The sequence below is a fragment of the Danio rerio genome, chromosome 25, assembly GCF_049306965.1.
Source record: "Danio rerio strain Tuebingen ecotype United States chromosome 25, GRCz12tu, whole genome shotgun sequence".
NCBI lineage: Eukaryota > Metazoa > Chordata > Actinopteri > Cypriniformes > Danionidae > Danio > Danio rerio.
This window is the reverse complement of record NC_133200.1, coordinates 1,276,725-1,303,168: the sequence shown is the minus strand read 5'-3', so window position 1 is coordinate 1,303,168 and position 26,444 is coordinate 1,276,725. Positions and strand designations below refer to the sequence as shown.

General features: G+C 40.1%; 2 protein-coding genes across 6 annotated transcripts in view; both read left to right on the top strand.

Moving 5' to 3' along the window:
• twf1a (twinfilin actin-binding protein 1a) overlaps positions 1–26,444 on the top strand; it is a 606,573-nt gene that overhangs the window by 35,542 nt on the left and 544,587 nt on the right. The gene's annotated exons all lie outside the window — the stretch shown is intronic.
• znf609a (zinc finger protein 609a) overlaps positions 1–26,444 on the top strand; it is a 180,762-nt gene that overhangs the window by 121,397 nt on the left and 32,921 nt on the right. For all 5 annotated transcript variants that reach the window (XR_012400002.1, XM_005174213.5, XM_068217423.2 and 2 more), the window contains 1 exon segment: positions 9,805–10,030. Coding sequence is in view for 4 of the 5 variants with exons in the window: in XM_005174213.5 (XP_005174270.1) it covers positions 9,805–10,030 (226 nt within the window). In the remaining variant the exon portion in view is untranslated.

The window sequence follows — 26,444 nt, the reverse complement described above, 5'->3', positions numbered from 1 at the left end:
TGATATATTGCGCATCATTTCTGCAGCAAAATTCCTTCAGTTTCCCAAGCCGTCAGTTGAGCCCGTGTGTGCCTGCTCTCCTCTGCCAGATCCTGAATTTCTGGCACCGCTGGGGCAGATTTCTGTCCTCCGCTCTTCCTTCCCAGACTTCTTCATTCGGCGGTCCTCACGCAGAGGGTTTGCACAGCTGAAATGTTATCCTGGCGCTGGTTTGATGTTTTCCAGAGCCGTTCAGGATCCCAGTCCATCTCCATTGACTTTACAAGCGTCCTCTCGGGTGTCACTCTCAGCCAGATCCAGATCACATTGCTTTCCTGTTCCAGTCTGCATTTCAGACAACTCGGGGATTACAGCCTGTCGACAGCTAAAGACCCCATCTGATTGGTTACATTTGTATAAATAATAGTAATTCTTTACATTTATATAGCGCATTTCGGAACGCTTCACACACATTTTTGGGGGGAATCTCCTCATCCACCACCAGTGTGTAACGACGGCAGCCATATTGCACCACACCAGCTGATCATTAGCATACAGTATTGGGGTGTTTAGGATCCACACAGACTGCATGTTGAGCGCCCCCTGCTGGTCTGACTAACACCACTTCCATCAGCAACCTAGCTTTCCCATGTAGGCCCCGTTTACACTGATGTGTTTTAGCTTGAAAACTCGTACGTTTTTCTACGGTTATCTGTCCACACTACGCCGGAGTTCTCGAGCTCTGAAAACGGAGTGTTTTGGAAACGCTGGAGAGGCTGTTTTCATCCTAAAATGCTGCTGCTCCGTCTCAGTGGGGATTCGGGAAAACGGCGACATCTGAAAACGGAGGCGGGGCTGCTGAGATTCGCTAGTTGATTGGGGCTTTTGTGTCATTGCGTATCCTTCTCTTATTCGTCAAGCCCCTATCACATGACTATAACACATGGCTTTAACGCTACCGGAAGACAGCAGACCAGCCTTCACTTCAACATGGACACAGAAATGGGAGTGTTGTTTGCACTATTGTGTGTTTTAGGCGCCGTTGTGCAGTTATTCATTTGTTACGTTTAGTAACTCGACCTGGTCTGTCCACAAAAATACCTCTCTTGCTTTCTTTGCCATCGCGTTCATTGTTCATCAGGCGTTTGTTGACTAACAATAACCAAATGCCGAGCGAGACGCATGCTTCCTGTTTATACTAGAACACGCATGCTCAGAGTGCACGAATGGTCACGTGATATACGTTTTCGGTGGCGTAGTGTGGACGGAGATATGTTCAGAAACACTAGTGTGCATGCGGATCGTTTTTGATCTAAAACGCCGTTTTAAAAATAAAACGCACTAGTGTTCAGTGGGTTATAGGGGTGTCACGATCGAAATTTATGCTCAATTTTGATTATCGAATCAAAAAAAAGAATCGTTGATGCTGCCACGCCCCCATGTCACGTCAGCTTGGCTTGCCAAGCGGGGAAAAAACAGGCTTGTTGAAGTGCTTGTTGAACTGCAGACGCAGGAGACCCGTCGACAGAACTTAAACCCTCTCCTCTTTCAATGAAGTCGCCGGTGTGGAAGCATTTTGGATTTCCAGTGAGTTATGTTGACAACGTTTGTGTTGTCGACAAAAAAAACACAGTTTTGCAAGCTCTGCTATGTATGTATTAGGGTTCGTCCGATAGACAACACCGGCATCGCGATCCTCCGCCCGCCCCCGTTGCAAATCCGCTGGCGAAAATTACACACTCAGGCCCTGTTTACACTGTCTTTGTATTTAAATGGCATTTTAGCATTTCTGCGTGTAGCGTGTAGCATTTCTGAGCAGCCCTCCTTCCTCTCTACCTCTGAAAATGCACATCACAACGACACAGATCACTGCCTATTCACGAGTCCCGCAGAAAAAGTGATTGACAGGTGGTAATTATGTGTGTATCTTGCCTTTATTCATTTACTGTATGATTTGTTTATGGGTAAAACAAAGACCATGCAGGTCAGGTAGTTTAAACGGTAGGCTACAAATCATTAATTGGTCATTAATTAATTAATTATTCATAATCGAAAATCGAATCGTGCCTTTAGAATCGAAAATGTAATCGAATCGAGGATTTGGAGGATCGTGACACCCTCAGTGGGTTACCATGTGAGAGTTGGAGAGAGCTAGCTGCCGTTAACCTTTGCTTGCATACGAATGTATACCACATAAAATAAATCAAACGGTAGATTTAATTTCACAATAGTAGTTGAGAACTAAACCCGGATGGGGATGATTTAAGCGATCGTTTCAGAGGAGCGACTGCGTTTAGATTGGACTCAAAAGCGTGCAGGATTTATTTGTTGGCCTGCACCGTGGGTTGTTTGAAAAACTCAATCTGGTGTTAACCGCAGAGCAGGACTGGAAACACGGAGAGTTTACACCGAACTTGGAGGGAGAGGAAAAGAAAACGAGCTCGGAGCCGCTAATGGCGTGCTGTCGACCACAAACGGGAACGAGAGCCAGGAAAGCAGCGCTGTGTGTGTGTTGAAGTCTCTCCCTCTGAGCTTCACTATTCATTTAGCTCTCCCTTCCAGACCCTCACTTTCTTTTTCTTCTTTCCTCCAGTCGTTCCGCCTCACGCTGAGAGACTCGAGAGGCTGTTTGGGTTGAGCAGATCTTGCGTATGGATAGCGTTTGGTGGTCTGTCAGTGCACATGCAGCCGTGATGCAATTATATATTGATATATTGCTTGGACATCGGTGTGTGTGTGTGTGTGTGTGTGTGTGTGTGTGTGTGTGTGTGTGTGTGTGTGTCTGTGTAGCTGCATTCCTCATCAAAGACAGACTGAAACTGTTCTTGCATTTCAGCATTTAACATCCAGTTGTGATTTCTGACGATGCACTGATGTTAACATGACTCTAAGAGGTCCCGTTTTGATTTCTGCATCAAATTAAATGTACACAAGTGTATTTGTACGCGTTAAAGGCATACTAAATGCTAGTTTAGTGTCTAATATTTGTGAAAATAAAGTATTGGTGGATGTATTTTCCTTTGTCGTTCAGTGTAGTCGTTGATGTGTGTTTATGAAATTGAAGTATCCATATTTAATTACTTTTACAGCTGTAATAATTGATTGTTGTGTTTTAGAGTGCTGTGTTTAACAGTTTGTTTATATTTTAAGCTTTTTAAAGCATTTAGAACTGTGTTTATGCAGCTGTATTGAATGATATTGAGTTTTCAGTGATAAGTACAGGGTATCCACATCATAATGCATTCAGTCAGCATATAGTGGATCAAAACATTTAGCACATTTATCCAGAGACAAGGATGGATAGATGGATGGATGAATAGATGGAGGGGTGGATGGATAGATGGATTGATGAATGGATGGATGGATGGATGGATTGATGGATGTAAGGATGCGTGGATGGATGGATGGATGGATGGATTGATGGATGTAAGGATGCGTGGATGGATGGATGGATGGATGGATGGATTGATGGATGTAAGGATGCGTGGATGGATGGATGGATGGATGCATGGATTGATGGATGTAAGGATGCGTGGATGGATGGATGGATGGATTGATGGATGTAAGGATGCGTGGATGGATGGATGGATGGATGGATGGATGGATAATTGGATGGATAGATATAACAATGCATGGATGGATGGGTAGATAGATGGATGGATGAATGGATAGATTGATGGGTGGATGGATGGATGGATGGATGAATGGATAGATATAACAATGCATGGATGGATGGGTAGATGGATGGATGGACGGATGGATGGATGGATCGATATAACAATAGATCGATAGAACAATGGTTGGATGGTTCGATGGATGGATGCATAGCCAGATAGATATATAGAATGATGGGTGGATTGGTAGATGGATAGAACAATGGATAGACAGACGGATGGATGGATGGATGGATGGATGGATGGATGGATGGATGGATGGATGGATGGATGGATGGGTAGATGATAGATAGATAGATAGATAGATAGATAGATAGATAGATAGATAGATAGATAGATAGATAGATAGATAGATAGATAGATAGATAGATAGATAGATAGACGGATGGATAGATAGACGGATGGATGGATGGATAGATAGATAGAACAATGAATGGATAGATAGATAAATAAATAGAACAATGAATGGATGGATGGATGGGTAGATGATAGATGGATGGATGGGTGGATGGATGGATGGATGGATAAATAGACCAATGGATGGGTGGTTGGATAGATGGATGGATGTATCAATGGATAGCCAGATAGATAGATAGATAGATAGATAGATAGATAGATAGATAGATAGATAGATAGATAGATAGATAGATAGATAGATAGAACGATGGATGTATGAATAGATGAATTGTTGGTGCTTTTTGTATTGAATTTCAGGATGTTTGTTGATGTTTTCATCTATACTGTTTATACTGTGTGCGTGTGCGTGCGTGTGCGCGTGCGTGTGTGTGTGCATGTGTGTGTAAACAGCATTAATGTACCCAATCGATGGACAGGTGTTTGAATGCGACACCCTCGCTCTAATCCTAAGTAATCCCGTCTGAAACCTCGTGTTGCTTTCTTACCGCCGACAGTCAAGTTCAGCCAATGGAGGCCGTTCAGATATACAGGTGCAGAAATGAACTCATGGAATGTGCAGGAGAGCTGTGTAGTCTTCATTGTATACACAATTAAGCTCAATCAATCCTTGTTAAAGCTACAGATGTAATAGCTCCCTGTGCCCAAACGCTTTAAACCTGCTCTGTAATGACTCCTCATGTGTTCTGAACTGTTGTACCTAGTCAGCTATAATCCTGACTCCACAGTGCTCGTCCTGCCATGGGTCTATTGCGGATTCACACACTGCCATATAACGCTAAAACCATCCATCATGCAGCCCTAATGCTTGCATTTAGCCGTTGTAGTTCATGCGTTCGCTGGAGATCGCACTCATGACCTTGGTGTTTCAGACATCAATTACAGCCCTTCTCTGCTCGCCTTTGGTGAACGAGCCATGAGTCACGAGATCAGCCGGATAAGAGGACGAGGGCTGATGACAGAAGCAGATTAAGAAACGTGAACTTTGAAGGTGTTGTGTTTGCAGCAGTGTGAAGTAACGGCCTTAAAAAGCTTGAAATTGAAGACGTCAAGGTCATGCGGAGCAGATGGCGAACAGGTGATAGTAATGCTAATGTGTTCTGCAATGGTATTGTTAGCCGTGTGCTGTTGCTATGTGCTAGTATCGCCAGCATATTCGATCACACTGCATGCATGTTCTATTTTTAATGTTTCAAATATGATGGGATGTTTGAAGCATTGCTAACATGTTCTTAGGGGTGACGCAGTGGCGCAGTAGGTAGTGCTGTCGCCTCACAGCAAGAAGGTCGCTGGTTTGAGCCTCAGCTAGGTCAGTTGGCGTTTCTGTGTGGAGTTTGTATGTTCTCCCTGCGTTCGCGTGGGTTTCCTCTGGGTGCTTCGGTTTCCCCCACAGTCCAAACACATGCGGGACAGGTGAATTGGGCAGTCTAAATTGTCTGTAGTGTGTGTGAATGAGTGTATATGGATGTTACCCAGTGATGGGCTGCAGCTGGAAGGGCATCTGCTGCGTAAAACATATGCTGAATAAGTTGGCGGTTCATTCCGCTGTGGTGACCCCAGATTAATAAAGGGACTAAGCCGAAAAGAAAATGAATGAATGAACATGCAGGGCTCAGCAATAAGCACTGCCCGATGGCCCGGGGCCAGCGTGTGAGATGCTTGGGACAGTAGACAGGATTGTTACTGGCCCGATCTGGCCACTGCTGCCGTGTCACTAAAGTTCAATTTACCTGTGACTATTTGTCAATTTCGTGCAAATACAGTCTTAGAATCGAGAAACAGTTTGTGTTTTCAAGCCTTCAAACGCTACCTTCTCGGTTCCCCTTGTCTGATTAAATCTTGTGAGCACGTTATTTTTTCCGTATCAACCAGTACAGCGAAAAGACAGCAACATGGCGACAACATCAAATGATGATGCTAAAGGAAAACATTTGTTTCTAACGTCTTGGAAGCAGACGTTGACGAGATTACACCACGACCAAAAATAAATGAAGGGATGTTTTGTTCAGTTTGCCGTCAGTTTGGCAGGTCAGCCATCTTTTGTTTCAAAACACTTAGAATTTTGCTCATTATACATTAATTAACATCTTTCAAATATTTAAATTCTAGATTTACAAAAATTGACACATTTATTTTATTTGTGGCTAAGAAATAGCTATTCACTAGGGGTGTAACGATTTATCGTTGTACGATTTGATTACGATATGACGTCCGTTTTCTCTTATTAGTTGAGCTGTTTGCACGTGAGCTACGTTCCACCTGCTGTCGCACGTGAGTTCAGATTGCAGCAGCAGTAATGCTAGCAGACCAAGATGAGTGGAGCTGAAATAGAGGATGGCCCATCCTCTCAAAATCAGACGTCTGACAACATTTGGGTTGTACAGTCATTGCTTTAGACTCAACCGCTTTTTGTCACGCATACTGGGTCAAACATCTTAAGTTTTAAAGTCTTCACAGTGATTTACACACTTTGCACAGCGACAGGGAACCTCCTAATGGTGTTGAAAGAGTCACATCCTGTATTTATAAGGTACAATTCACCCTAAAATATCATTCTGGCTTCATATAATGTTCCCGCCGCAAAATCACACATGACGTGAGCTGACCGTGAGCTGTTACTACAGAGGGCGGACTGATAGACGCGCGCGTATGGCAAGCCGTTTTAGCATTTAAACCTTTGTTCTGACTATCCATATCCTAGTCATAATTATAATTCGACCTGTCAGAATGACAATTAGAGATATCTGCAATTACAATTGTACTAGTACGAAATCAGATTGGAGATATCTGCAAATATATTATGACTAGTCATATTCCTCCATTGACTTCCATTGAAAAATATTTGCAGATATCTCTAACTGAGTTTTGACTAGTCACAATTGTAATTAGAGATATCTCTAAATGAATTTAATTAAATATGAATTAAATACCTGGAAATGTGGATTTTTTTTTTTTGCACACACAAAAAACGCAAGTGACCAAGCAAAGCCTTAAGCTGTTTTCGCTGGTTTTGCACCTTATCTTAAATTGTTCCTTAATTTTGTCTCTGTCATTTCAATAATAAAAGTTTTTAATTGTTTTATTTTCCAGAGACAGGCCTGTTTAATTTATTTTCTTAAAGAAGGTTCAGTTTAACAATTTGAAACAAAATAAATACATTAAAAATTGTTTACTTGGTAAAATTTGCATTTCAGTTTAATTTTTAATTTTTATTCTAAATATCGTGATACATATCGAATCGTGAGCTGAGTGTATCGTTACACCCCTAATATTCACTTTTTTTGTTTGGTTTTTTGGCTGGGGCCAGTGAAAACATTGACAGGGCAAGTAAAAATCGGAACCACTGGTCCGATTGGGCCAGTAGAAAAAATCCTTAGAGTTAAACCCTGACATGTTCTTAGCTTGTTTTTAGGGATGCCCCGAGCAGGATTTTCTCAGCTGATACCGAGTGCCGCCTCCTTGTCATTTTGATCACCATGTAATGGTCAGAAGCAGCTTTACAGAATAATAATAGATCAAACAGATATCGGAAAAATGACTGACCATGCAATTTGGAAACATTGCGCATGTTGTAGCGCTGTGGATGTATAACCCAGGTTGTAAACTCTTAAACAAACACTTGTGATTGGTTCATGAGATCAAGTACAGATCGAGTCGTGAAATGTGATTATCGGCCGATAGATCGGAGCATCGCTACTTGTTTTACATGCTTTATCCAGTGGTTATTTTTATTTATTTTATTTATCATGATCCCCAATTAGTTGAATCGCGAAGTCCCGGAACAGATCAGGGTAACGGATCCGGCATACTACCCGAGGATGTAGAGGTGTCGCTCACGAAGAGTGGGGTGAGACGTATTGGGGGTTGGACCGTTGGATAGCGGAGGGGTGTCGTGGACGCAAGTTAAAATTTGGGGTGGATGTTGGTTGTCGCAGACGAAAGTGAAGAGGGTTAGGGAGTCGCGGAATAAAGTGAAAGTGAACAGCGGACGGGGAGGAGGGTGGGTGAGTAGGCGGATCAGTAAAATGTGCTGGATCAGATTTCAGAGGTGCCGGCGTGTTAGATAAGACTCGAGATTAGACTTTCTTCCTGAGGTCCATCCAACATAACACAAAATTACATTAATACATAACAACAAGACCAATAACAACATTAAAATACCAAATTCATACATAACATCAACAATCCACTTAATATTGTGCTATTAAATATTTCTTAAACCATTTTTTTAAACCTCATTTTACTTGTTACAAAGCATGTAATGTCTGATGGCAATTCATTCCATGTTTTCATTCCTCTATATATCACAGTTCGTTGCTTTGCATTAGTTTTTGAAACGGGAAGCAAAAACGTACGATGCCAAATTGGTCGACCTCGCCCTACCCTAACTGGATGTGCCAAAACTTTTCTCAGTTAAACAAAGAGAAAACTGAAGTCATTGCGTTTGGGAACAGAGATAAGCTTCTCAAGGTGAATGCGTACCTAAGCTTTAAGGCTCAAACAACACAAAATAAGGTCAAGAGTCTTGGTGTGACTCTGGAGTCAGATCTGAGTTTCAGTAGTCATGTCAGAGCAGTGAGTAAATCAGCACACTCTCATCTCAGAAACACTGCAGGAATCAGATGCTTTGTTTCCAGTGAAGACTTTTATCAGCAGCAGGGTGGATTACTGTAATGGACTCCTCACTGGCCTTCCCAAACACACAGTCAGACAGTTGCAGCTCATCCAGAACGCTGCGGCCAAGATTCTGACCAGAACCAGGAAATCAGAGCACATCACTCCTGTCCTCAGGTCTTTACACTGGCTGCCAGTTACATTCAGAATAGAGTTTAAAGTATTATTACTGGTCTATAAATCACTGAATGGCCTAGGAGCAGGGCTAATTTGTGCGAGAACACGCCGGCACCTCTGAAATCTGATCCAGCACCTCATTTTACTTACCCGCCTTCCGCGACTCCCCAACCCTCTTCACTTTTATCTGCGACAACCAACATCCGCCCCGGCTTTTAACTGACGTCCACGACACCCCTCCGCTATCCAACCCCCAATACGTCCCACCCTGCTCTTCACTTTTGTGAGCGACACCTCCACATCCTCGGGTACTATGCCGGATCCGTTACCCTGATCTGTTCCGGGACTTTGCGATTCACAAATTAAGCACTGCCTAGGAGCTCAATACATCACAGATATGCACACTAAATACAAACCTCAACAGATCACTCAGATTTTTAGAATCATATGGGCACGGTGAATCGGCCTTCAGCTACTAACAGCGCCCCCTGCTGCTAGAGTCAGCTTTTGGAAATGATCAGATGTGCTCCAACATTATGCACGTTCAAATCATGACTGAACACTCATCTGTTTAGCTGTGCCTTTACTGAATGAGCACTGTGCTGCGTCACACTATTGTCTTTCTTTTCTTTTTCACTCTTTTATAACCCGAATAACACATTTTAATCTGTTTTTAATCATTTTTTATTTTTTTACACTTGTCTCTTTTATTCCTGTTTATGTAAAGCACCTTGAATCTCCACTGTGTATGAAATGTGCTATAGAAATAAACTCACCTTGCCTCACACTCAATATTAGTGCAGGTTTATCAGTAGGTGATGATCGTGTTGTCTTTGCACATATTTATCCAGTTTGTGCCTAAGTCTAATCGATATCTTTGTATGGAAACAGAGCGAGTGTAATCCTGGTTTGATGTAGTGTGTAATGAGTGTGTGTCTCTCCACAGATGGAGTCTCCGGTGTCGACGCCGGCTCCTCCGCCGCTCCACCTCCTGGCTCCAGTGGGGAACAGTGAAATCTCCTCCTCCTGTGAGCAGATTATGGTCCGCACGCGCTCAGTAGCCGTCAACACCTCAGACGTGGCTCTGGCTACTGAACCCGAATGTTTGGGTCCCTGCGAACCCGGAACCAGCGTCAACCTGGAGGGCATCGTCTGGCAGGAGACGGAGGACGGTAAGGGGCTTTTTGTTTTCTTTTTTAGACAGGGGCGTGCTTCTTTTACCCTAACCCTTGTGTGCTGTTGGGTGGTTTTCATCCACTCTGGGCTGATTTTGAGTCTTAATTAGGCCAAAACATTCTCTGTGTTTCAGCAAATGGGATGATATGTGGTGATGAATCTTATTTTGACACATATTTTGGGGAAAATTATTTGAAAATGTTAAACAATTCAACAACTGGGCTGATTGACTCCCCTTTGGTTATGTTGGGGGCTGTTTTTGCCCCATTGACTTCCATTATAATCACAATATTTGTGGATTTTAGCTTATTTAAATGTGTAGTTCATAAATATTTAACCCCTTGTGTGCAATTGGGGATGTTTTCATCCACAATTTTGAGTCTTAATTCGGACACAGGTTTCCCTGTGTTTCAGCAAATGGGATGATTTTTAGTGATGAATCTTATTTTGACACATATTTTGGGGGAAATTATTTGAAAATGTTAAACAATTCAACAACTGGGCAGATTGACTCCCCTTTGGTTATGTTGGGGGCTGTTTTTGCCCCATTGACTTCCATTATAATCACACTATTTGTGGATTTTTACCTTATTTTAATATGTAGTAGGTAACCTTTTGTGCTGTTGGGTCATTTTTATCCACTCTGGGCTGATTTTGAGTCTTAATTTGGCCACAACTCTCTCTGTGTTTCAACAAATGAAAGGATTTTAGGTCACAAATCTTATTTTCACACATATTTTGGTTAAAATACTTTGAAAATTGAAACAATACACCCTTTTGTTATGTTCGTGGATGTTTTCCATATCCCATCAAATTCTATCAATCCAATTAGTTTGCTTAGTCCTGCAAACCTAGATGCTTTCTAAGATAAACACACACAGGTTTGTTTCACTATCTTAGTGAGGACATTACTTAGACTTCTATTGTTTTTTATTAAGGTTAATGAGAGTGGCCTAACCCTAGCCCTAACCTAAACCCTAAACCAACCCTCACAGAAACAACTGCACATCATAAGATACTAATAAACACATCATCTGGTCGATTTATAAGCACTTTTAATTAGCGAGGAGCAGTGAAACAGTGGCTCGTTTTGACCTCACTTTAAAAGTGATGACAGTTAAGACCTCATGAGTATAGATAAACCAGTACACACACACACCATAACAAGTAAATTAATTGTAAAGGTTGAACAATATTAGACGCCGGTATTTAAATATAACTTTGTTTTTTAATATTATGCTAAACATTATTTACAAAAGTATTTTTATGGTTTATTAAATGCCCTTCTAGCCGCAACACTGTACTGGGAAACACCCATACGCACTCATTCACACACACACACACACACACACACACACACACACACACACACACACATTGTTTTCAATGTTTTCTTCTCACATCTCATCAAATTCTATCAATCCAATTAGTTTGCTTAGTCCTGTAAACCTAGATTCTTTCTGAGATACACACACAGGTTTGTTTCACTATCTTAGTGAGGACGTTACATGGACTTCCATTGTTTTTCTCTCAGGTTAATGATAGTGTCTATGGCCTAACCATAGCCCTAACCTTAACCCTAAACCAACTGTGTATTTGAAATAATCAAACCAACATTAACCAAAATAAAATATTAAAAATTACACATTTTAAATCAGATAATTTTCATTTAGTTTCATTTGTTTAAGAGTATTATTGACATTGAAAAAAAAGATACAACAAAAAAACCTAATAAAAATATTCATTATCTGAAATTACATAATAATAAAATGTCAATAAATATCAATGTATTTCCACTCATTTTTGTTTGATGAAAGGGGTAGTTCACCCAAAAATATCGTCATCATTTAACTAACGGAATAAAGAAACCAATAAAGGTTTGGAACTCTTGAAGGTGAATAAATAATGAGCACATTTTGAGAATAATCTCTTTAAATTTGAAGTACTGTCGAAAACCTCAAGTCTCGCCTTTTAGGAAGGTTTGCAACAGGCTACATTTCCAGTTGGTTCACATCTATAATCTGTACGTATTCGAGAGGCTCATTTCAGTGATGTCTGTCATCTTGCGAGAATGTTTAATACATGATTTCCCAAAAAATCCCTCATGGTGTTTTGCGCATGTCTAAATAATCAAGGCTGTTTAGTGTTTGTTCCCCATCTGGAGAAGTGCACGCTGGGAGAACACACTTCTATTTGCTTTGCTTTGCTCCATGGACACTAATTCCAGTTTGGCTGAAGCTGCTGGTGGAGATGGACAGAAAGTGTGCTGTTTGCTTCATTACGCAATGCTTTTTCACCCAGAAAAGTGCTGTTTTTCATCCCAGACTGTTCTGATCTCGCTCTCGCCTTCAGCTGTTTCCATGCGCTTGTTCTGCAACCTAAATCAATCCAGACAGCAGTTTGTTTTCTCCACCTGATACAGCTCAACTCTGTTTTTCAGTTGTGTGTTATCCTCAATGGTGTAAAAGTGCAAATACTCTATTAAGAGTAGTCCAGTCGGCACCAGTAGTGTAGTGGTCAGTGTGTCGACACATGCACTGGTGCTCACAGCGACCTGAGTTTAATTCCGTGTGCCGATCATTCCCCTCTCTCTGCTCCTCATGCTGTCCTGTCAATTCTCTCTACTTTTGTTATTTAAAAAAGATGGTAGACCAGTAGGAGTATAAACTATAGACTCACTCTGAAGAGAACATTGGAATCAGTGAGTCATTTACTGGAGACTCACTCTGATTGGATCATTTGAATCAGTGAAGCTTTAACTGGAGACTTACTCAGATCAGATCATTTGAATCCTTAACTGGAGAGTCACTCTGATCTCATCGTTTGAATTAGTGAATCTTTTACTGGAGACTCACTCTGAGCAGATCATTTGAATCATTTACTGGAGACTCACTCTGATTGGATCATTTGAATCATTTACTGGAGACTCACTCTGATCTCATCATTTGAATCAGTAAATCTTTCACTGGAGACTCACTCTGATCTCATCATTTGAATCAGTGAATCTTTTAATGAAGAGAGTCACTCTAATTGGATCGTTTGAATCAGTGAATCTTTTACTACAGATTCACTCTGAACAAATTGTTTGAATCATTTACTGGAGACTCACTCTGAGCAGATCATTTAAATCAGTGAATCTTTTACTGTAGACTCACTCTGAACTGATCCTTTGAATCAGTAAATCTTTAACTGGAGACTCACTCAGAGCAGATCATTTGAATCAGTAAAACTTTTACTAAAGTCTCAATCTGAGCAGATCATTTGAATCATAGAATCATTTACTGGAGATAACATCTGAACAAATTATTTGAATCAGTAAATCTTTAACTAGAGACTCACTCAGAGCAGATTAGTTTAATCTGTGAATCTTTTGCTAGATATTTACTCTGAAAAAAAACATTTTTATTAGTGAATCATTTAATGGAGACTCACTTTGATCTGATTAATATGAATCATTAAATCTTTTACTTCAGATTTACTCTGATCTGATCATTTGAATCAGTGAATCTTTTACTTGAGACTCACTCTGAACAGATCATTTGAATAAATAAATCTTTTACTGGAGACTCACTCTGAACAGATCATTTGAATCATTTAACGGAGACTCACTCTGATCTCATCATTTGAATCATTGAATCTTTTACTGGAGAATCAATCTGAACAGATCATTTGAATCAGTGAATATTTTACTAGATATTCACTCTGAACAAATCATTTGTATCAGTGAATCTTTAAATGGGGACTTACTTTGATCTGATCATATGAATCATTGAATCTTTTACTTCAGACTCACTCTGATCTGGTCATTTGAATCAGTGAATCTTTTAATGGAGACTTACTCTGATATGATCATTTGAATCAGCGAATCACTTACTGAAGATTCACTCTGAACTGATTATTTGAATCAGTGAATCTTTTACCGGTGAGATATCATACTTGTCATTGCACGATCCCATTTGCAGTTTAATTCAAGAAATCAAATGCTTTAAGTGAACCCGTCAGGGATGCATGTACTCAGGTAATGAGTGTTGCTGCTTGTTCAAACTACTACTTTAAACTGAGTTGAATTGAGTTGTTTTTGAGCAGGTATTTCTGGTCACATGAAGCTGAGCATTCAGAATAATAGTGCTGTGTGTTGTAACATGAGTAACTCTCGCTCTGCTGTTTGACTGATGTGTGTTATTTGAAGACCCGGACTCGTTTCCTTTGGTTGTGATAGAATCGCTGAAAATATCCAGGAAGGTCAAAATGCGCAACGTTCACCTTCGCCCACCGCTTCCATTAGCTGCAGTGCAACTCTTCTCTAACACACTGAACTCCTGCTGCTTCACACCACATCAGACGCTTGTGTTTCTGCGTCTGTCTCACTTTACTGCATCTCGCTGAGCTCTCCGTTTGACAAATGCAGAAAATAAAGTGTGAAAGAGAGGGTCAGGAATAACAGGAGTTGTTAGAGACGTCTGCTTTTGAATTATGGAAGTTGAATACATGAGCTTTCCATTGATGAATAAGTAGATAGGGTTGGACAATATTTGATTGAGAGGCTACTGTTTGAAAACCTGCATTCTAAGGGGTAAATCAATCTGAGTATTCGGGAAATCCCCTTTAAAGTTGTTTTAATAAAGTTCTTATCCATACACAACACTAATCAACATTGAGCTTTGGTATCTTTATAGTAGGAAATGTGGCAAATATCATCATGGAACGTGATTTTTACTTAAAATTCTAATGATTTTTGCTATAAAGGAAAATTTAAAGTCTTAAATTTGGCTAATGTCAAAAATAACCCATGCAATATAAGACTTAAAGGTGCCCTGTTATGAAAATCAGTGTATACCAAGGCATAGTAGAATAATAAAAGATCAGAATATGGAAATGAGCCTACTGTGAGCCTCAGACACCACCGTTTCCTTGTTCTCATGTAAATTCCCCAAGTGTAAAACCTCGGTGGACAACAAACCGATCAGACGACAAAGCAAATTGTGATGAGACTCACTGGCCACGCCCTCTTCATTTACTTGCATGTCTTCTTTAGGTCGTTCATCCAGACCTGATGAGCAGCCGAGTCATCAAGAGCGCAGCAACTCATATGGAGCTCTGAGATCATAAACATTCTCAGTTCAGGCTGCATTTGATAAACTAAAGGTTTTCTAGTGATACAACAGTGATGATGTTCGTCCCTCAGTTATTTTAAGCGTATATTATGCTTACTATGCACAGTGCTCAGCATATATTAGTGCACCCCTCACAAATCTCTTATTTAAATTAATATTTTCTATAGGAAGCTTTACAATATTATATTTGTGCATATGCAGACCCAGTCATGGTACTGAAGCCAAATCTGGAGCTTATCTAACAAAATAACTTACAATAAGGGTACCCCAAAAATTAGTACTCCAAAATTACATGTTAGGAGGAAATTACATACTATTCTCAAAAATAAATATATATATATACATATATATATATATATATATATATATATATATATATATATATATATATATATATATATATATATATATATATATATATACACACACACACACAATTTAGTTCAAATTTTGTAGTTTGTAATTATTTTGAAAATTTTTGTATGAATTTAAATGTATTATCTTTCCATTTCCAAAAGATGTTTTGTGACAAAATATTATTTTAATAAATATTTCTGATTAATAAATATGTTTGGTTTAAATGCACCTATATATATATATATATATATATATATATATATATATATATATATATATATATATATATATATATATATATATATATATATTTTTTTTTTTTTTTTTTTTTTTTTTGGAAGTCAGAATTATTAGCCCTCCTGTTTATTTTTTTCCCCAATTTCTGTTTAACGGAGAGCAGATTTTTTCATAATAGTGTTAATAGCTCATCTCTAATAACTGGTTTATTTTCTCTTTGTCATGATGATAATAAATAATATTAGACTAGATATTCTTCAAGACACTTCTATACAGCTTACAGTGACATTTAATGGCTTAACTAGGGTTATTAGGGTAACTAGGCAGGTTAGGGTAATTAGGCAAGTTATTGTATAATGATGGTTTGTTCTGTAGACTATCAAAAAAATATAGCTTAAAGGGGCTAATAATTTTGTCCCTAAAATGTTTTTTTAAAAAACTAATAACTGCTTTTACACTGACCGAAATGAAACAAAAAAGACTTTCTCCAGCAGAAAAAATATTATCAGTCATACTGTAAACATTTTCTTGCTCTATTAAACATCATTTAGGAAATAAAATAAATAAATAAATAAATAAAATCAGGGCTTATAATTTTGACTTCAACTGTGTATATATATATATATATATATATATATATATATATATATATATATATATATATATATTACTCATATTTACTGGAAAATGGAGTACTCCATTATGCTGAGCACTTTATGTGGGACTTTTATTTTGAAAACACGAGCCCCAAATTGTTTACTGTGCGGTACTGTAAATGACAGCACAAGACATGCTCAAACTGGCCTCAGGATGCAAAATGCAGGATATACAGATTATACATAGATTCATCTCCACTCTGAAGAGGCATGAGGTGTGTTTAGTTACATGGATTGTTAATTTAAAGTGAAATTTGATGCGTATACTTCAACAAACACATGTAGACTGCTGAATTGTGTCAAGTCACTCAGCTCAACAGTCATCTGTATATTATATATGATATTAAGTCCAGACTGTTTTCTTTGACTGTAGTTTCAAAATACAACGCGATGCATCTCCATCACTCTCTTTTGACTAGTTTATTTATGATTGAACCTTCATCCACAATAGATCTGGTGAGCAAAATAGGTTATCGATACTGTGATTGGGTTTATATTTGTCTGTGCTCTGTGTATGTGTGTGTGGGTCTGTAAGAGCAGCACGCCAGAACAGACCACATTAAGACCCAATCCCAATTCCACCCCTTAGCCCTTCCCCTTCCCCCTATAGATCTCTGTAATAAAAATCTGTAAGGAATCTGTAAAGATGTTTCTCAGTGCGTGTTTTACCATTTAAATGTTCAGATCTCTGACTTGCACCAGCTAATAGAAATGTCCTCTCACAGCTGGCTGGTTTTTCCACATCAATGCAGCTTGAGTTATTCCTGCATATGTATGAGTGACTCTCATCCAGAACGGTGCATTCTGCTGAACTAAAGTCATGTTCATTTGCACCTGAAGGCTAAACGAGCTCTTCACGCTGTCATTTGACTACCAAATGCTGACCTTTGGGACTGCAGCATTTACAGAGAAGCATGTGGATCAAAGATCGGCCTCCTGCCGGGCTGCCAGCGTGAGGGGATGGAAAAACGCCCCCTGACCTGGCAACCCGGACCCTCCTCCATCAGCCTGTGACAGCTCGTCAAAACCAGAGCGGATCACTGGGGAAGAGAGAGCAAACCAGAGGAAACAAGGAGATCAGAGAAACTAGCTGTGCTTCCATTAACAGATGTGAATTAGGTTTATACGCAAATCTGGAATATTGCATAAAACATTTGCGAATAAAGCAGAGCTTCTGATCCAAAGAGAACACGATCATCACTTTCTGATAAACTGGAGCCAGGAAATGTAGTTAAGTGTGCTGGGAGACGTCTACGCGGTTTGTTCTTCTCTAATAAATGAGCTGCGCCTCAGAAGATGAAATGCAATGAGCGCAGTGAATGCGGCGGCTTTTGGAGGCGTGAGACGAGAGCGCAGACTGATGCTCAAGACCAGGGGCCTCCTGTATCAAAAAACTTTGCGTACGGCAGGTTTCACGCTCAGAATCGCTCACGTTTGGATTTACTAACAATGAACTGAATGTGGGAATGTGCGCAGCTTCACGGCAGCTTCATGGCTGGCGTACGCACATTTTTTGTGCGTGTCTGTTTTATTTCCATTGGCGACTCCTAGAGGCAGTTGTGTTAAATTGCTCTCTACAAAGTGTCTGAGCCGTGCAATGGCAGCTGTATGAGACGGGTTCATCTAGCAGGTATATAAGGTTTCCATACCATACAGTTGACCAGCTAAACATTAAAGCACAATTTGCAGCGGTCGCCTGTTTTCCCAATGTAATCTGAGCGATCTACTGCACGCACATCGCTATAAAGACACTATCTGAAGATGAATTTGCATGCGTGAATCAGAAACATTTCCATTCAGTAAATGTGCAAATATATGATGAACAAACTTATTGATGATTCCTACTTGTCTTTCTCGTGATAAATAGTGGGCAAAATCTAATATGTAGCGGGGGAAAAAAGAAGTAGTTCATCTGACGCTGGATTCGAACCGAGTTCATGATCGAACGTGTCAAAACATGATGATGTGCGTCTTACGAGCTGCGCCACTGAGACTGTTAAGGGTACTATAACATTTTACATCTATAAATCACACTATTTCTTTTCTAATGCACTCAGTGCGATGTTCAGACCCAACTGTGTTAACCGCATCAGCTAAACTCTCCCACTCTATTTTTTATTTTGTTGTTAATTGCGGAGAACAAACTTGCAAATAACACCGCTTTTCTCCGGTCTACCTCTGAAAGCAGCACCTCCAATTCACATTCTGCTCAAAGTTTCTCTTCTTGCTTGCTTTTGCCGTTGCTTTTTCGTTGGGTTTTTCCATTAGCATAGTCATTAGCATATTCATACGGGGGAGGAGGCAGGAAGGGTTTTTTTGCTCGTGCATGTTGCGCTCAGTTTCACGTTCATTCAGATGTATGAAGAGAATATGCGTGAGATTCGGCGTACGCAGTGTTTCATACATCTGAAATTTTTCTGCGTACGCACATTTACAGCTTTGTGCGTACGCAATGTTTTAGTATGATTTCCACGCAAGTCTTCGTACATGAGGCCCCAGGGGTGCACAAACTCTTTCTTATGAAGGGCCAAAAATGGGTGGATGGCTGAAGTTTTTTTCCCCCATTATGTTCATTGATTTTTTTTCCCTTTTCTCCCCGTCATACGGTGGCTGGAAAGTGCAATACAAGATTATAAAGTGTGAAACACTTTTACAAAGCTCGAGACAAATTTACATTTTGAGAAACGTTCTTACCTTTCATCAGACACAATTACAGAGGAAAAACTATTTTACCAAGGACCAAACAAATGTACATTTTAGAAAAAAATGTAACGAGACGCTAGGGCTGGGCGATTGTTTTCGATTTTTTCGATTAATTCGAATTTACATTTTAAGGCGATTTTATTTCCTATTAAATCAAGATGTTTTTTTTTTTTTTTTTTTTAAATAAAAATATTAGATACATCATAATTGCACCAATGCGCTTTGGTTCACTCTCTGTATGAAGCAGGTCGCGCACCAGAAGTGCCGCTCGCCGCCGCGCAGTTCATATTTCAGCCGCGCCACAGAGCGCCATCTGATTAGTTTGATGTTCAATATCATGCGAATGTGCGCGTCTGGTGTGTGATGCTTTAAACTGTCATGTGATTAATTGTCACAGACCTAATATTTAAAGCGAGCACGGCCCACTTGAACTTCATTACCAAAACTTGTTGTCGGACCTGATTAGATGTTTTGAGGGGCGCATTTGGCCTGCGCGCCTTGTAATTGACACTTGATCTATATGTTAATGAGGAATGGGATGGCCGAAGGTAAATAAACCAAAGTATTACATTAAATTTGTCATGTTAATTTAATAATTTATTCATATTTTAAAGTAAATTGAGAGAAATACTGTGATCGCTATAATAATAATATAGTTTTTTACATTTAATGATGAACTCCTTACAATAAAAACAATAGTGTTCGATGTGAATACATTGAATATACTTAATTTGCTCATCCGGGCCATAATAACAACCTGGATGTACTTTTCCCTGATGCACTTTAACCCTAACTAACGAGGCATGTCTGTCATAATCATGGTGTCAAGGTCCAAATCCAGAGCAGAAGTCTAGTGTCGCGGCTGTTGTCCTCTTTTCTGAAGGAATGTAATGAAGACAGACACTTGACCTGTGGATGTCGGCTCAGTGAATTCAGTCTGGAAGATGCACAAAGAGTCCTGTTGGGCTGTCGTGTTGGCTCTGGAGACTGTGGTATTCATTCCTTTTCTCAGTCTCGCTCTCGTCTTTCTTTTTCTCCGTCAGTCTCACCTTATATCCTGCAGATTAAAAAAGTCAGGGTGTTTATTTATGGACTATACATTTTAAAATGTGAGATTACTTTATTATGAGAACACATTTATATATGCACCTATAATCCGATGGAAAGATGCATCTAGTGAAATCTGTGTAACCTAGGGCAGTGGTCTCCAACCCCCAGGCCACAGATCAATCGGTACTGGGCCACACAATAAAACTTTATTTATTTCTGTTTTATTTATTATCTGAGTCTAAATGATCTTTAATTTTGAGAAATGAGCGTATTCTCTCGCTTACATCTCGGTCACTTGAGCGCCAAAGTGTAACCCACAAGCAGCAAAACGTCACTGGAAAGTTTCTTTGCGAAGGGGAAAGGTCCAGTGAAGGACCCGCGGTGTAATAAGCAGGATAAAGTACATCCAGCCGGTTGTTTTTGCAGAATAAAGCACTTTATACAATATATGTGGTCTTATATAACCGTCCTCTGCTTCATGTGGGCCTGTTAGCCTTTATTCTGCGATTTTAACTACTAACAAGGCATGTCAGTCATAAACATGGTGTCAAGGTCCAAATCCAGAGCAGAAGTCTAGTGTCGCGGCTGTTGTCCTCTTTTCTGAAGGAATGTAATGAAGACAGACACTTGACATGTGGATGTCGGCTCAGTGAATTCAGTCTGGAAGATGCACAAAGAGTCCTGTTGGGCTGTCGTGTTGGCTCTGGAGACTGTGGTATTCATTCCTTTTCTCAGTCTCGCTCTCGTCTTTCTTTTTCTCCGTCAGTCTCAAGCCTACAGCCAGCGCCAGATCTCCTCGCTCTTTTTCTCTCTCAGCTTGTGGTCAAGCCTTAACTCAGAATCCTCGCTCTGCTTTTGGTTTTGTTCCACACCTCCCTCTTTCCTCAGATCTTCCATCAAAGTCTTTCTCGTCCTCGTCTTGCAGCTCTTGCGTTTCTCAGCAGGGATGCGGCTAGCGTTCTGGGTTCCTGTCAGCGCTCGGCAGGCTCTCGATATTGGACAACAATGACCAGATGCAGCCTGTTCTCGCTCGCATTTCTCTTCTTGGCTTTTGCAAGTTGAAAACTGGTGAAGACATGCCAGGGAAGAAGGAAAACAAGAGTGTTGATGTTACTCTCTTCAGCAATAATAATGCATTTTATTTATGATGCGCTTTTCTTAAACTCACGGCGCTACAAGATGAACAACAACAGATCAGAAATGCAACCCAAGAATTACAAACCAAATTACAAGCCAAAATTCACACCGCAATAATCAATAAAAGAAAACATAAGCATTAAATTAGATTACATAAGCAATGTGGACAAAAATCGCTTGGCTAAATGAAGTCATTATATTTTATTTTAAGAAATATTTCAAATATTTTGGAGCGGTAAACATGTCAGGCTAAATAATTGAAATCAATGACTGACTTCTGCTGTCTTCATCAGTTTCAACAACACAGATTTCTGTACAGCTTAAAAAAAGCATCTTTAGAGATCTCTCTTTTCTTTAAATAAATGAAGCCACTGCACTGTTCAGCTCTAGAGCATGCTGGATGTTGGTTGATTTTCAGCGGCCACTTTATTAGGTACACCTTACTAGTACCAGGTTGGACCCCTTTTGCCTTCAGAACTGCTTTAATCCTTGCTGGCAGAGATTCAGCAAGCTACTGGAAATATTCCTCAGAGATTTTGCTCCATATTGTCATGATAGCATCACACAGTTGCTGCAGATTTGTCGGCTGCACATCCATGATGCCAATCTCCCGTTCCACCACATCCCAAAGCTGCTCTATTGGATTGAGCTCTGGTGACTGTGGAGGCCATTTGAGTACAGTGAACTCATCGTCATGTTCAGCAGTCTGAGATGATTGAGCTTTATGACATGCTGCGTTATCCTGCTGGAAGTAGCCATCAGAAGATGGAGACACTGAGCTCATAAAGGGATGGACATGGTCAACAGCAATACTCAGGTAGGCTGTGGCGTTGATGCTCAATTGGTACTAATGGACCCAAAGAAAATCTCCCCCACACCATTACACCACCACCACCAGCCTGAACCGCTGATACAAGGCAGGATGATCCATGCTTTCATGTTGTTGAGCCGAGCATCTGAATGTGTCAGCAGAAATGGAGACTCATCAGAGCAGCAACGTTTCTCCAATCTTCTATTGTCCAGTTTTGGTGAGTCTGTGTGAATTGTAGCCTCAGTTTCCTGTTCTTAGCTGACAGGAGCGGCACCCGGTGTGCTCTTCTGCTGCTGTAGCCCATCCGCCTCAAGGTTGGCCGTGTTGTGTGTTCAGAGATGCTCTTCTGCAGAGCTCGGTTGTAACGAGTGCTTATTTGAGTTACTGTTGCCTTTCTATCAGCTGGAACCAGTCTGGCCATTCTCCTCTGACCATAAACAAGGCATTTGCGCCCACAGAACTGCCGCTCACTGGATATTTCCTCTTTGTTGGAGCATTCTCTGTAAACCCTAGAGATGGTTGTGCGTGAAAATCCCAGTAGATCAGCAGTTTCTGAAATATTTAGAGCAGCCCGTCTGGCGGCAACAACCATGCCACGTTCAAAGTCGCTTAAATCCCCTTTCTTCCCCATTCTGATGCTCGCTTTGACCTGCAGCAGATCATCTTCTCTACATGCCTAAATGCAGTGAGCTGCTGCCATGTGATTGGCTGATTAGAAATCTGCGTTAACAAGCAGATGGACAGGTGTACCTAATAAAGTGGCCAGTGAGTATACATAAACTAAATGAATGTGGTACAGCAGAAAATGTCAGTGGCTTTAAAACCCATGCCTGTTCAATACCCAACCCTGCTCGCTTTTACTCAAGGGTTTATAAATGGCACCTGGCAACCCTCTGTGGTCCTCTGGGAAGCAGTGTTGCGGATGGATGTGTTTCTGGGGGAAGGGGATGTTCTGAACACAAGTTACTCAGCTGTGTTAAATCACTAGTGTGGGTTTTTATAAAAGCAGGGTCTCCGCGTCCCCCTCCTCGTCCCCGTCTCAGTCATGTGACCCGGATAATCAGCGCTGGCAGCCACCCGAGCAAACATGTCAAAGGAGCACAACCTCATAAAAAAATCAGCCACCAATTCAGCGCTCGGATCTATTGAGGGCGACTGTGATTGTTCCTGCTCTCGTCTCCTGCAAAGCACATGTCAAACACAACATTTGTGCTGAGCTGCTTTTTCACTCGGTGTTTGCTTCACTGATAACAAGACTCATTGGATTTACAAAAAATGAAGGTAAGTGGTTGCAAACAATTGAATTAAAACACATTAAATGTGCTTAATTCTCTTAAATTCAGCCCATATCAATTGTTTGCAACCACTCACCTTAAAATATTGAGTAAATCCAATTAATAATTTTTATTTTCAGTGTATTGTGATCGTTGATTGCCTTAAATGCTGTATATAAATTCAGCAGATCTATATAAATCACTTCAGAGAAGCAGAATAATACAGATTTAGTGAATAGTACAGTTGTTTAAAGCACATTTATCAACACAATTGCATATATTTAGTTGAGAAATTATTTTATATAAGGTGTAAATAGAAGATATAAATATAACATAAGGTATGAATCGAAAGAAGCACAGTAATTGTATTCGTACATACAATATTAATAGTTGTTCAGATACTCAATCATTTAAGTAAAGAAGGTTTTATTTGTATTGCGCTTAGGGATGTCCTGATCAGCTTTCCGAGTCGGAGTCATTTGATTTTGATCCAATACTTCTGTAATACATAAAGGCTTACAGGGTCTTAAAAAGTGTTAAGTCTTAAATTAAAAAATCTAAATTTATGGCTTTAAAAAGTCTTAAATTCGCTGTTCTAGGTCTTAAATATTTCTGCACAGGTCTTATTTTTGCGATGTCCATGTAACGCTCTACCTAATGCTCATTTAAATACTTTTTGTTGTTGTTGCTTGGTTTTTGGGGTGTTGTAGTTCTATATTTCACTCGTCCAATTGTAATTTGCGGTATTACAACTACAAAAAGGTCAGCTTGCAATAGCCAATCAGCTTTCTGATATTAAACTCAGTGCGCGCGGCGAATGTGACATCATCGCTGTGTTTGCCGAAGTTCGCTTTGAGTGCGCGCGACATGATTTTGGCTGGCAGAGTATGCCGTTATTTCACTGACAAATGTCGCAAGCGCAGTTTTATGAGTCGGGAGGGCTGTTATACGAGAGAGTGAATCTCTGCTCACGCGCCGGTTTACTCTGTTCGTGGACAAAACTGCTTGCGAGCTCTCAAAACACTGGCTGCTCACGTGAGAATGATCTGCTCTCGCTCCGTCGGACTCCTTTCGTGCTTTTGCTCCAGAGATGCTTCAGCATACTGTAGTGTTAGGAATAGTGAACTGATAAAATGTAAAGTAAAGTGTGTTGATTTGTAGAAAAATATACCCTATATAGTAAAAAAAAAAACTAAAGCACTGGGTAGTTTGTTTTTAATACACTTGTTGTGTTACCATAGCAACTATAGTATTACCACAACAGAGTACAGAGTACTGTACTTCACAAAACACTGTACAGCAGACACGTTCACTTTATTTTAGTGATAAAATGGGATTGATAGTTGCATTTATTTGAAGAGTGAATAGTACAGTAGGCTATAATACATAATCAAGTTTTTACCTATTTTCTATCACAGTTACATTTCTGCTTTCCAGAATGACCAATAATTATTGGCAAGAAATTGCAACAGCCATGAGAAAGGAGGAAAGTGTTTGTAAAACTTTGGAAAACTCTGAGGGATAAGTTTGTTAAAACAAAAAAAAGGCCCCTAAAAACGTCTTCAATGATAATGATTATCTTTTTATTTGTCTGATTTTACTTTTTTTTTTTGGAGCGCCCCCTGTCATTTAAAAAAAATATCTCAATGGTGAACATGTCAAGTATAAAAGCCTTAATCTGTTTCGAGAGTTGTGTGATGCGGTACCAGGTGAAAGTATAAATCTGCATTAAGATGTTTGTTTTTTTTCTGTAGTTCAATGCTGCATTTAACCTGACTTTAGTACTGTTCAATTTAAACAACTTTATTTTACCCCTAATTTTGTGCTTTTACATTTTCTACATTTTCGATATAGGTCTTAAATTTAATACTTAATGGTCTTAAAAAAGGTCTTAAATTTGACATTATGATATCTGCAGAGACCCTGGGCTTAGTAGAGACATGGGAGCTACAGACGAACTCCGTAAGTCTGTGCTGAATGAAACATGGGGAGGTACATCTTAAAACAGGACAAGTAGTTTGTCAGAAATCGTCTTATAAAGGGCTGGCAGAGCTTTCTCTGTGGAATAGTGGCGAGACGGCATTTCAAATCGAGGTTCTACATTTGTTTTTGAGGTGTCTTGTCAGGTTGTTGTGGTAAATGTAGCCTTGCCAATTCCACCTCCTGCAATGCCAAGTTTACATATGTCGCAATGTTGTCATCAACAACTTTATAATACCTCCAGACATGCTCACGCTTTCTGCTTCAAGCTGCTTCCATGGTCTAGCTTGCCGGCATTTAACCAATAGCATCTCTGCAACAGAGTGATGTCATGCCGCACATGTTGCTGGTTCTGTGTGAGGTCAAGAAAGAAGTCCAACTCTGTGCCAATGCCAATAATTATAGATGTGTTCAAATATTCGCACTCTATAACATCAGAAAGATCTGACCCTTCCTATCTGAACATGCAGCTCAACTCCTTGTTCAAGCTCTTGTTCTCTCCAGACTGGACTATTGCAACTCTCTACTAGCCGGGCTTCCAGCTAACTCTATCAATCCTCTTCATCTGCTTCAGAACGCAGCAGCACGAGTGGTCTTCAATGAACCTAAACGAGCACATGTCACTCCGCTGCTCATCCGTTTGCACTGGCTGCCAGTTGCTGCTCGCATCAAATTCAAAGCTCTGATGTTTGCCTACAAAGCAACTTCTGGCCTTGCTCCTTCTTATCTGCTCTCACTTCTACATGTATGTGTCCTCCAGAAACTTGCGTTCTGTGAATGAACGTCACCTCGTGGTTCCATCCCAAAGAGGGAAGAAATCACTTTCCCGAACTCTCGCATTCAATCTGCCCAGTTGGTGGAATGAACTCCCTAACTGCATCAGAACAGCAGAGTCACTCGCTGTCTTCAAGAAACCACTAAAAACTCAACTATTTAGTCTCCACTTCCCTTCCTTATCTGCAACTCCCTCTCTGACTCCTCCACTAACTACAAAATAAATAAATAAATAATTAAATAAATAAATATTGTTTTGCTTCTTACACTTTCTTTACCTGAAACTTGCCTCCAGCACTTCTTTATTGTTGCTCTTA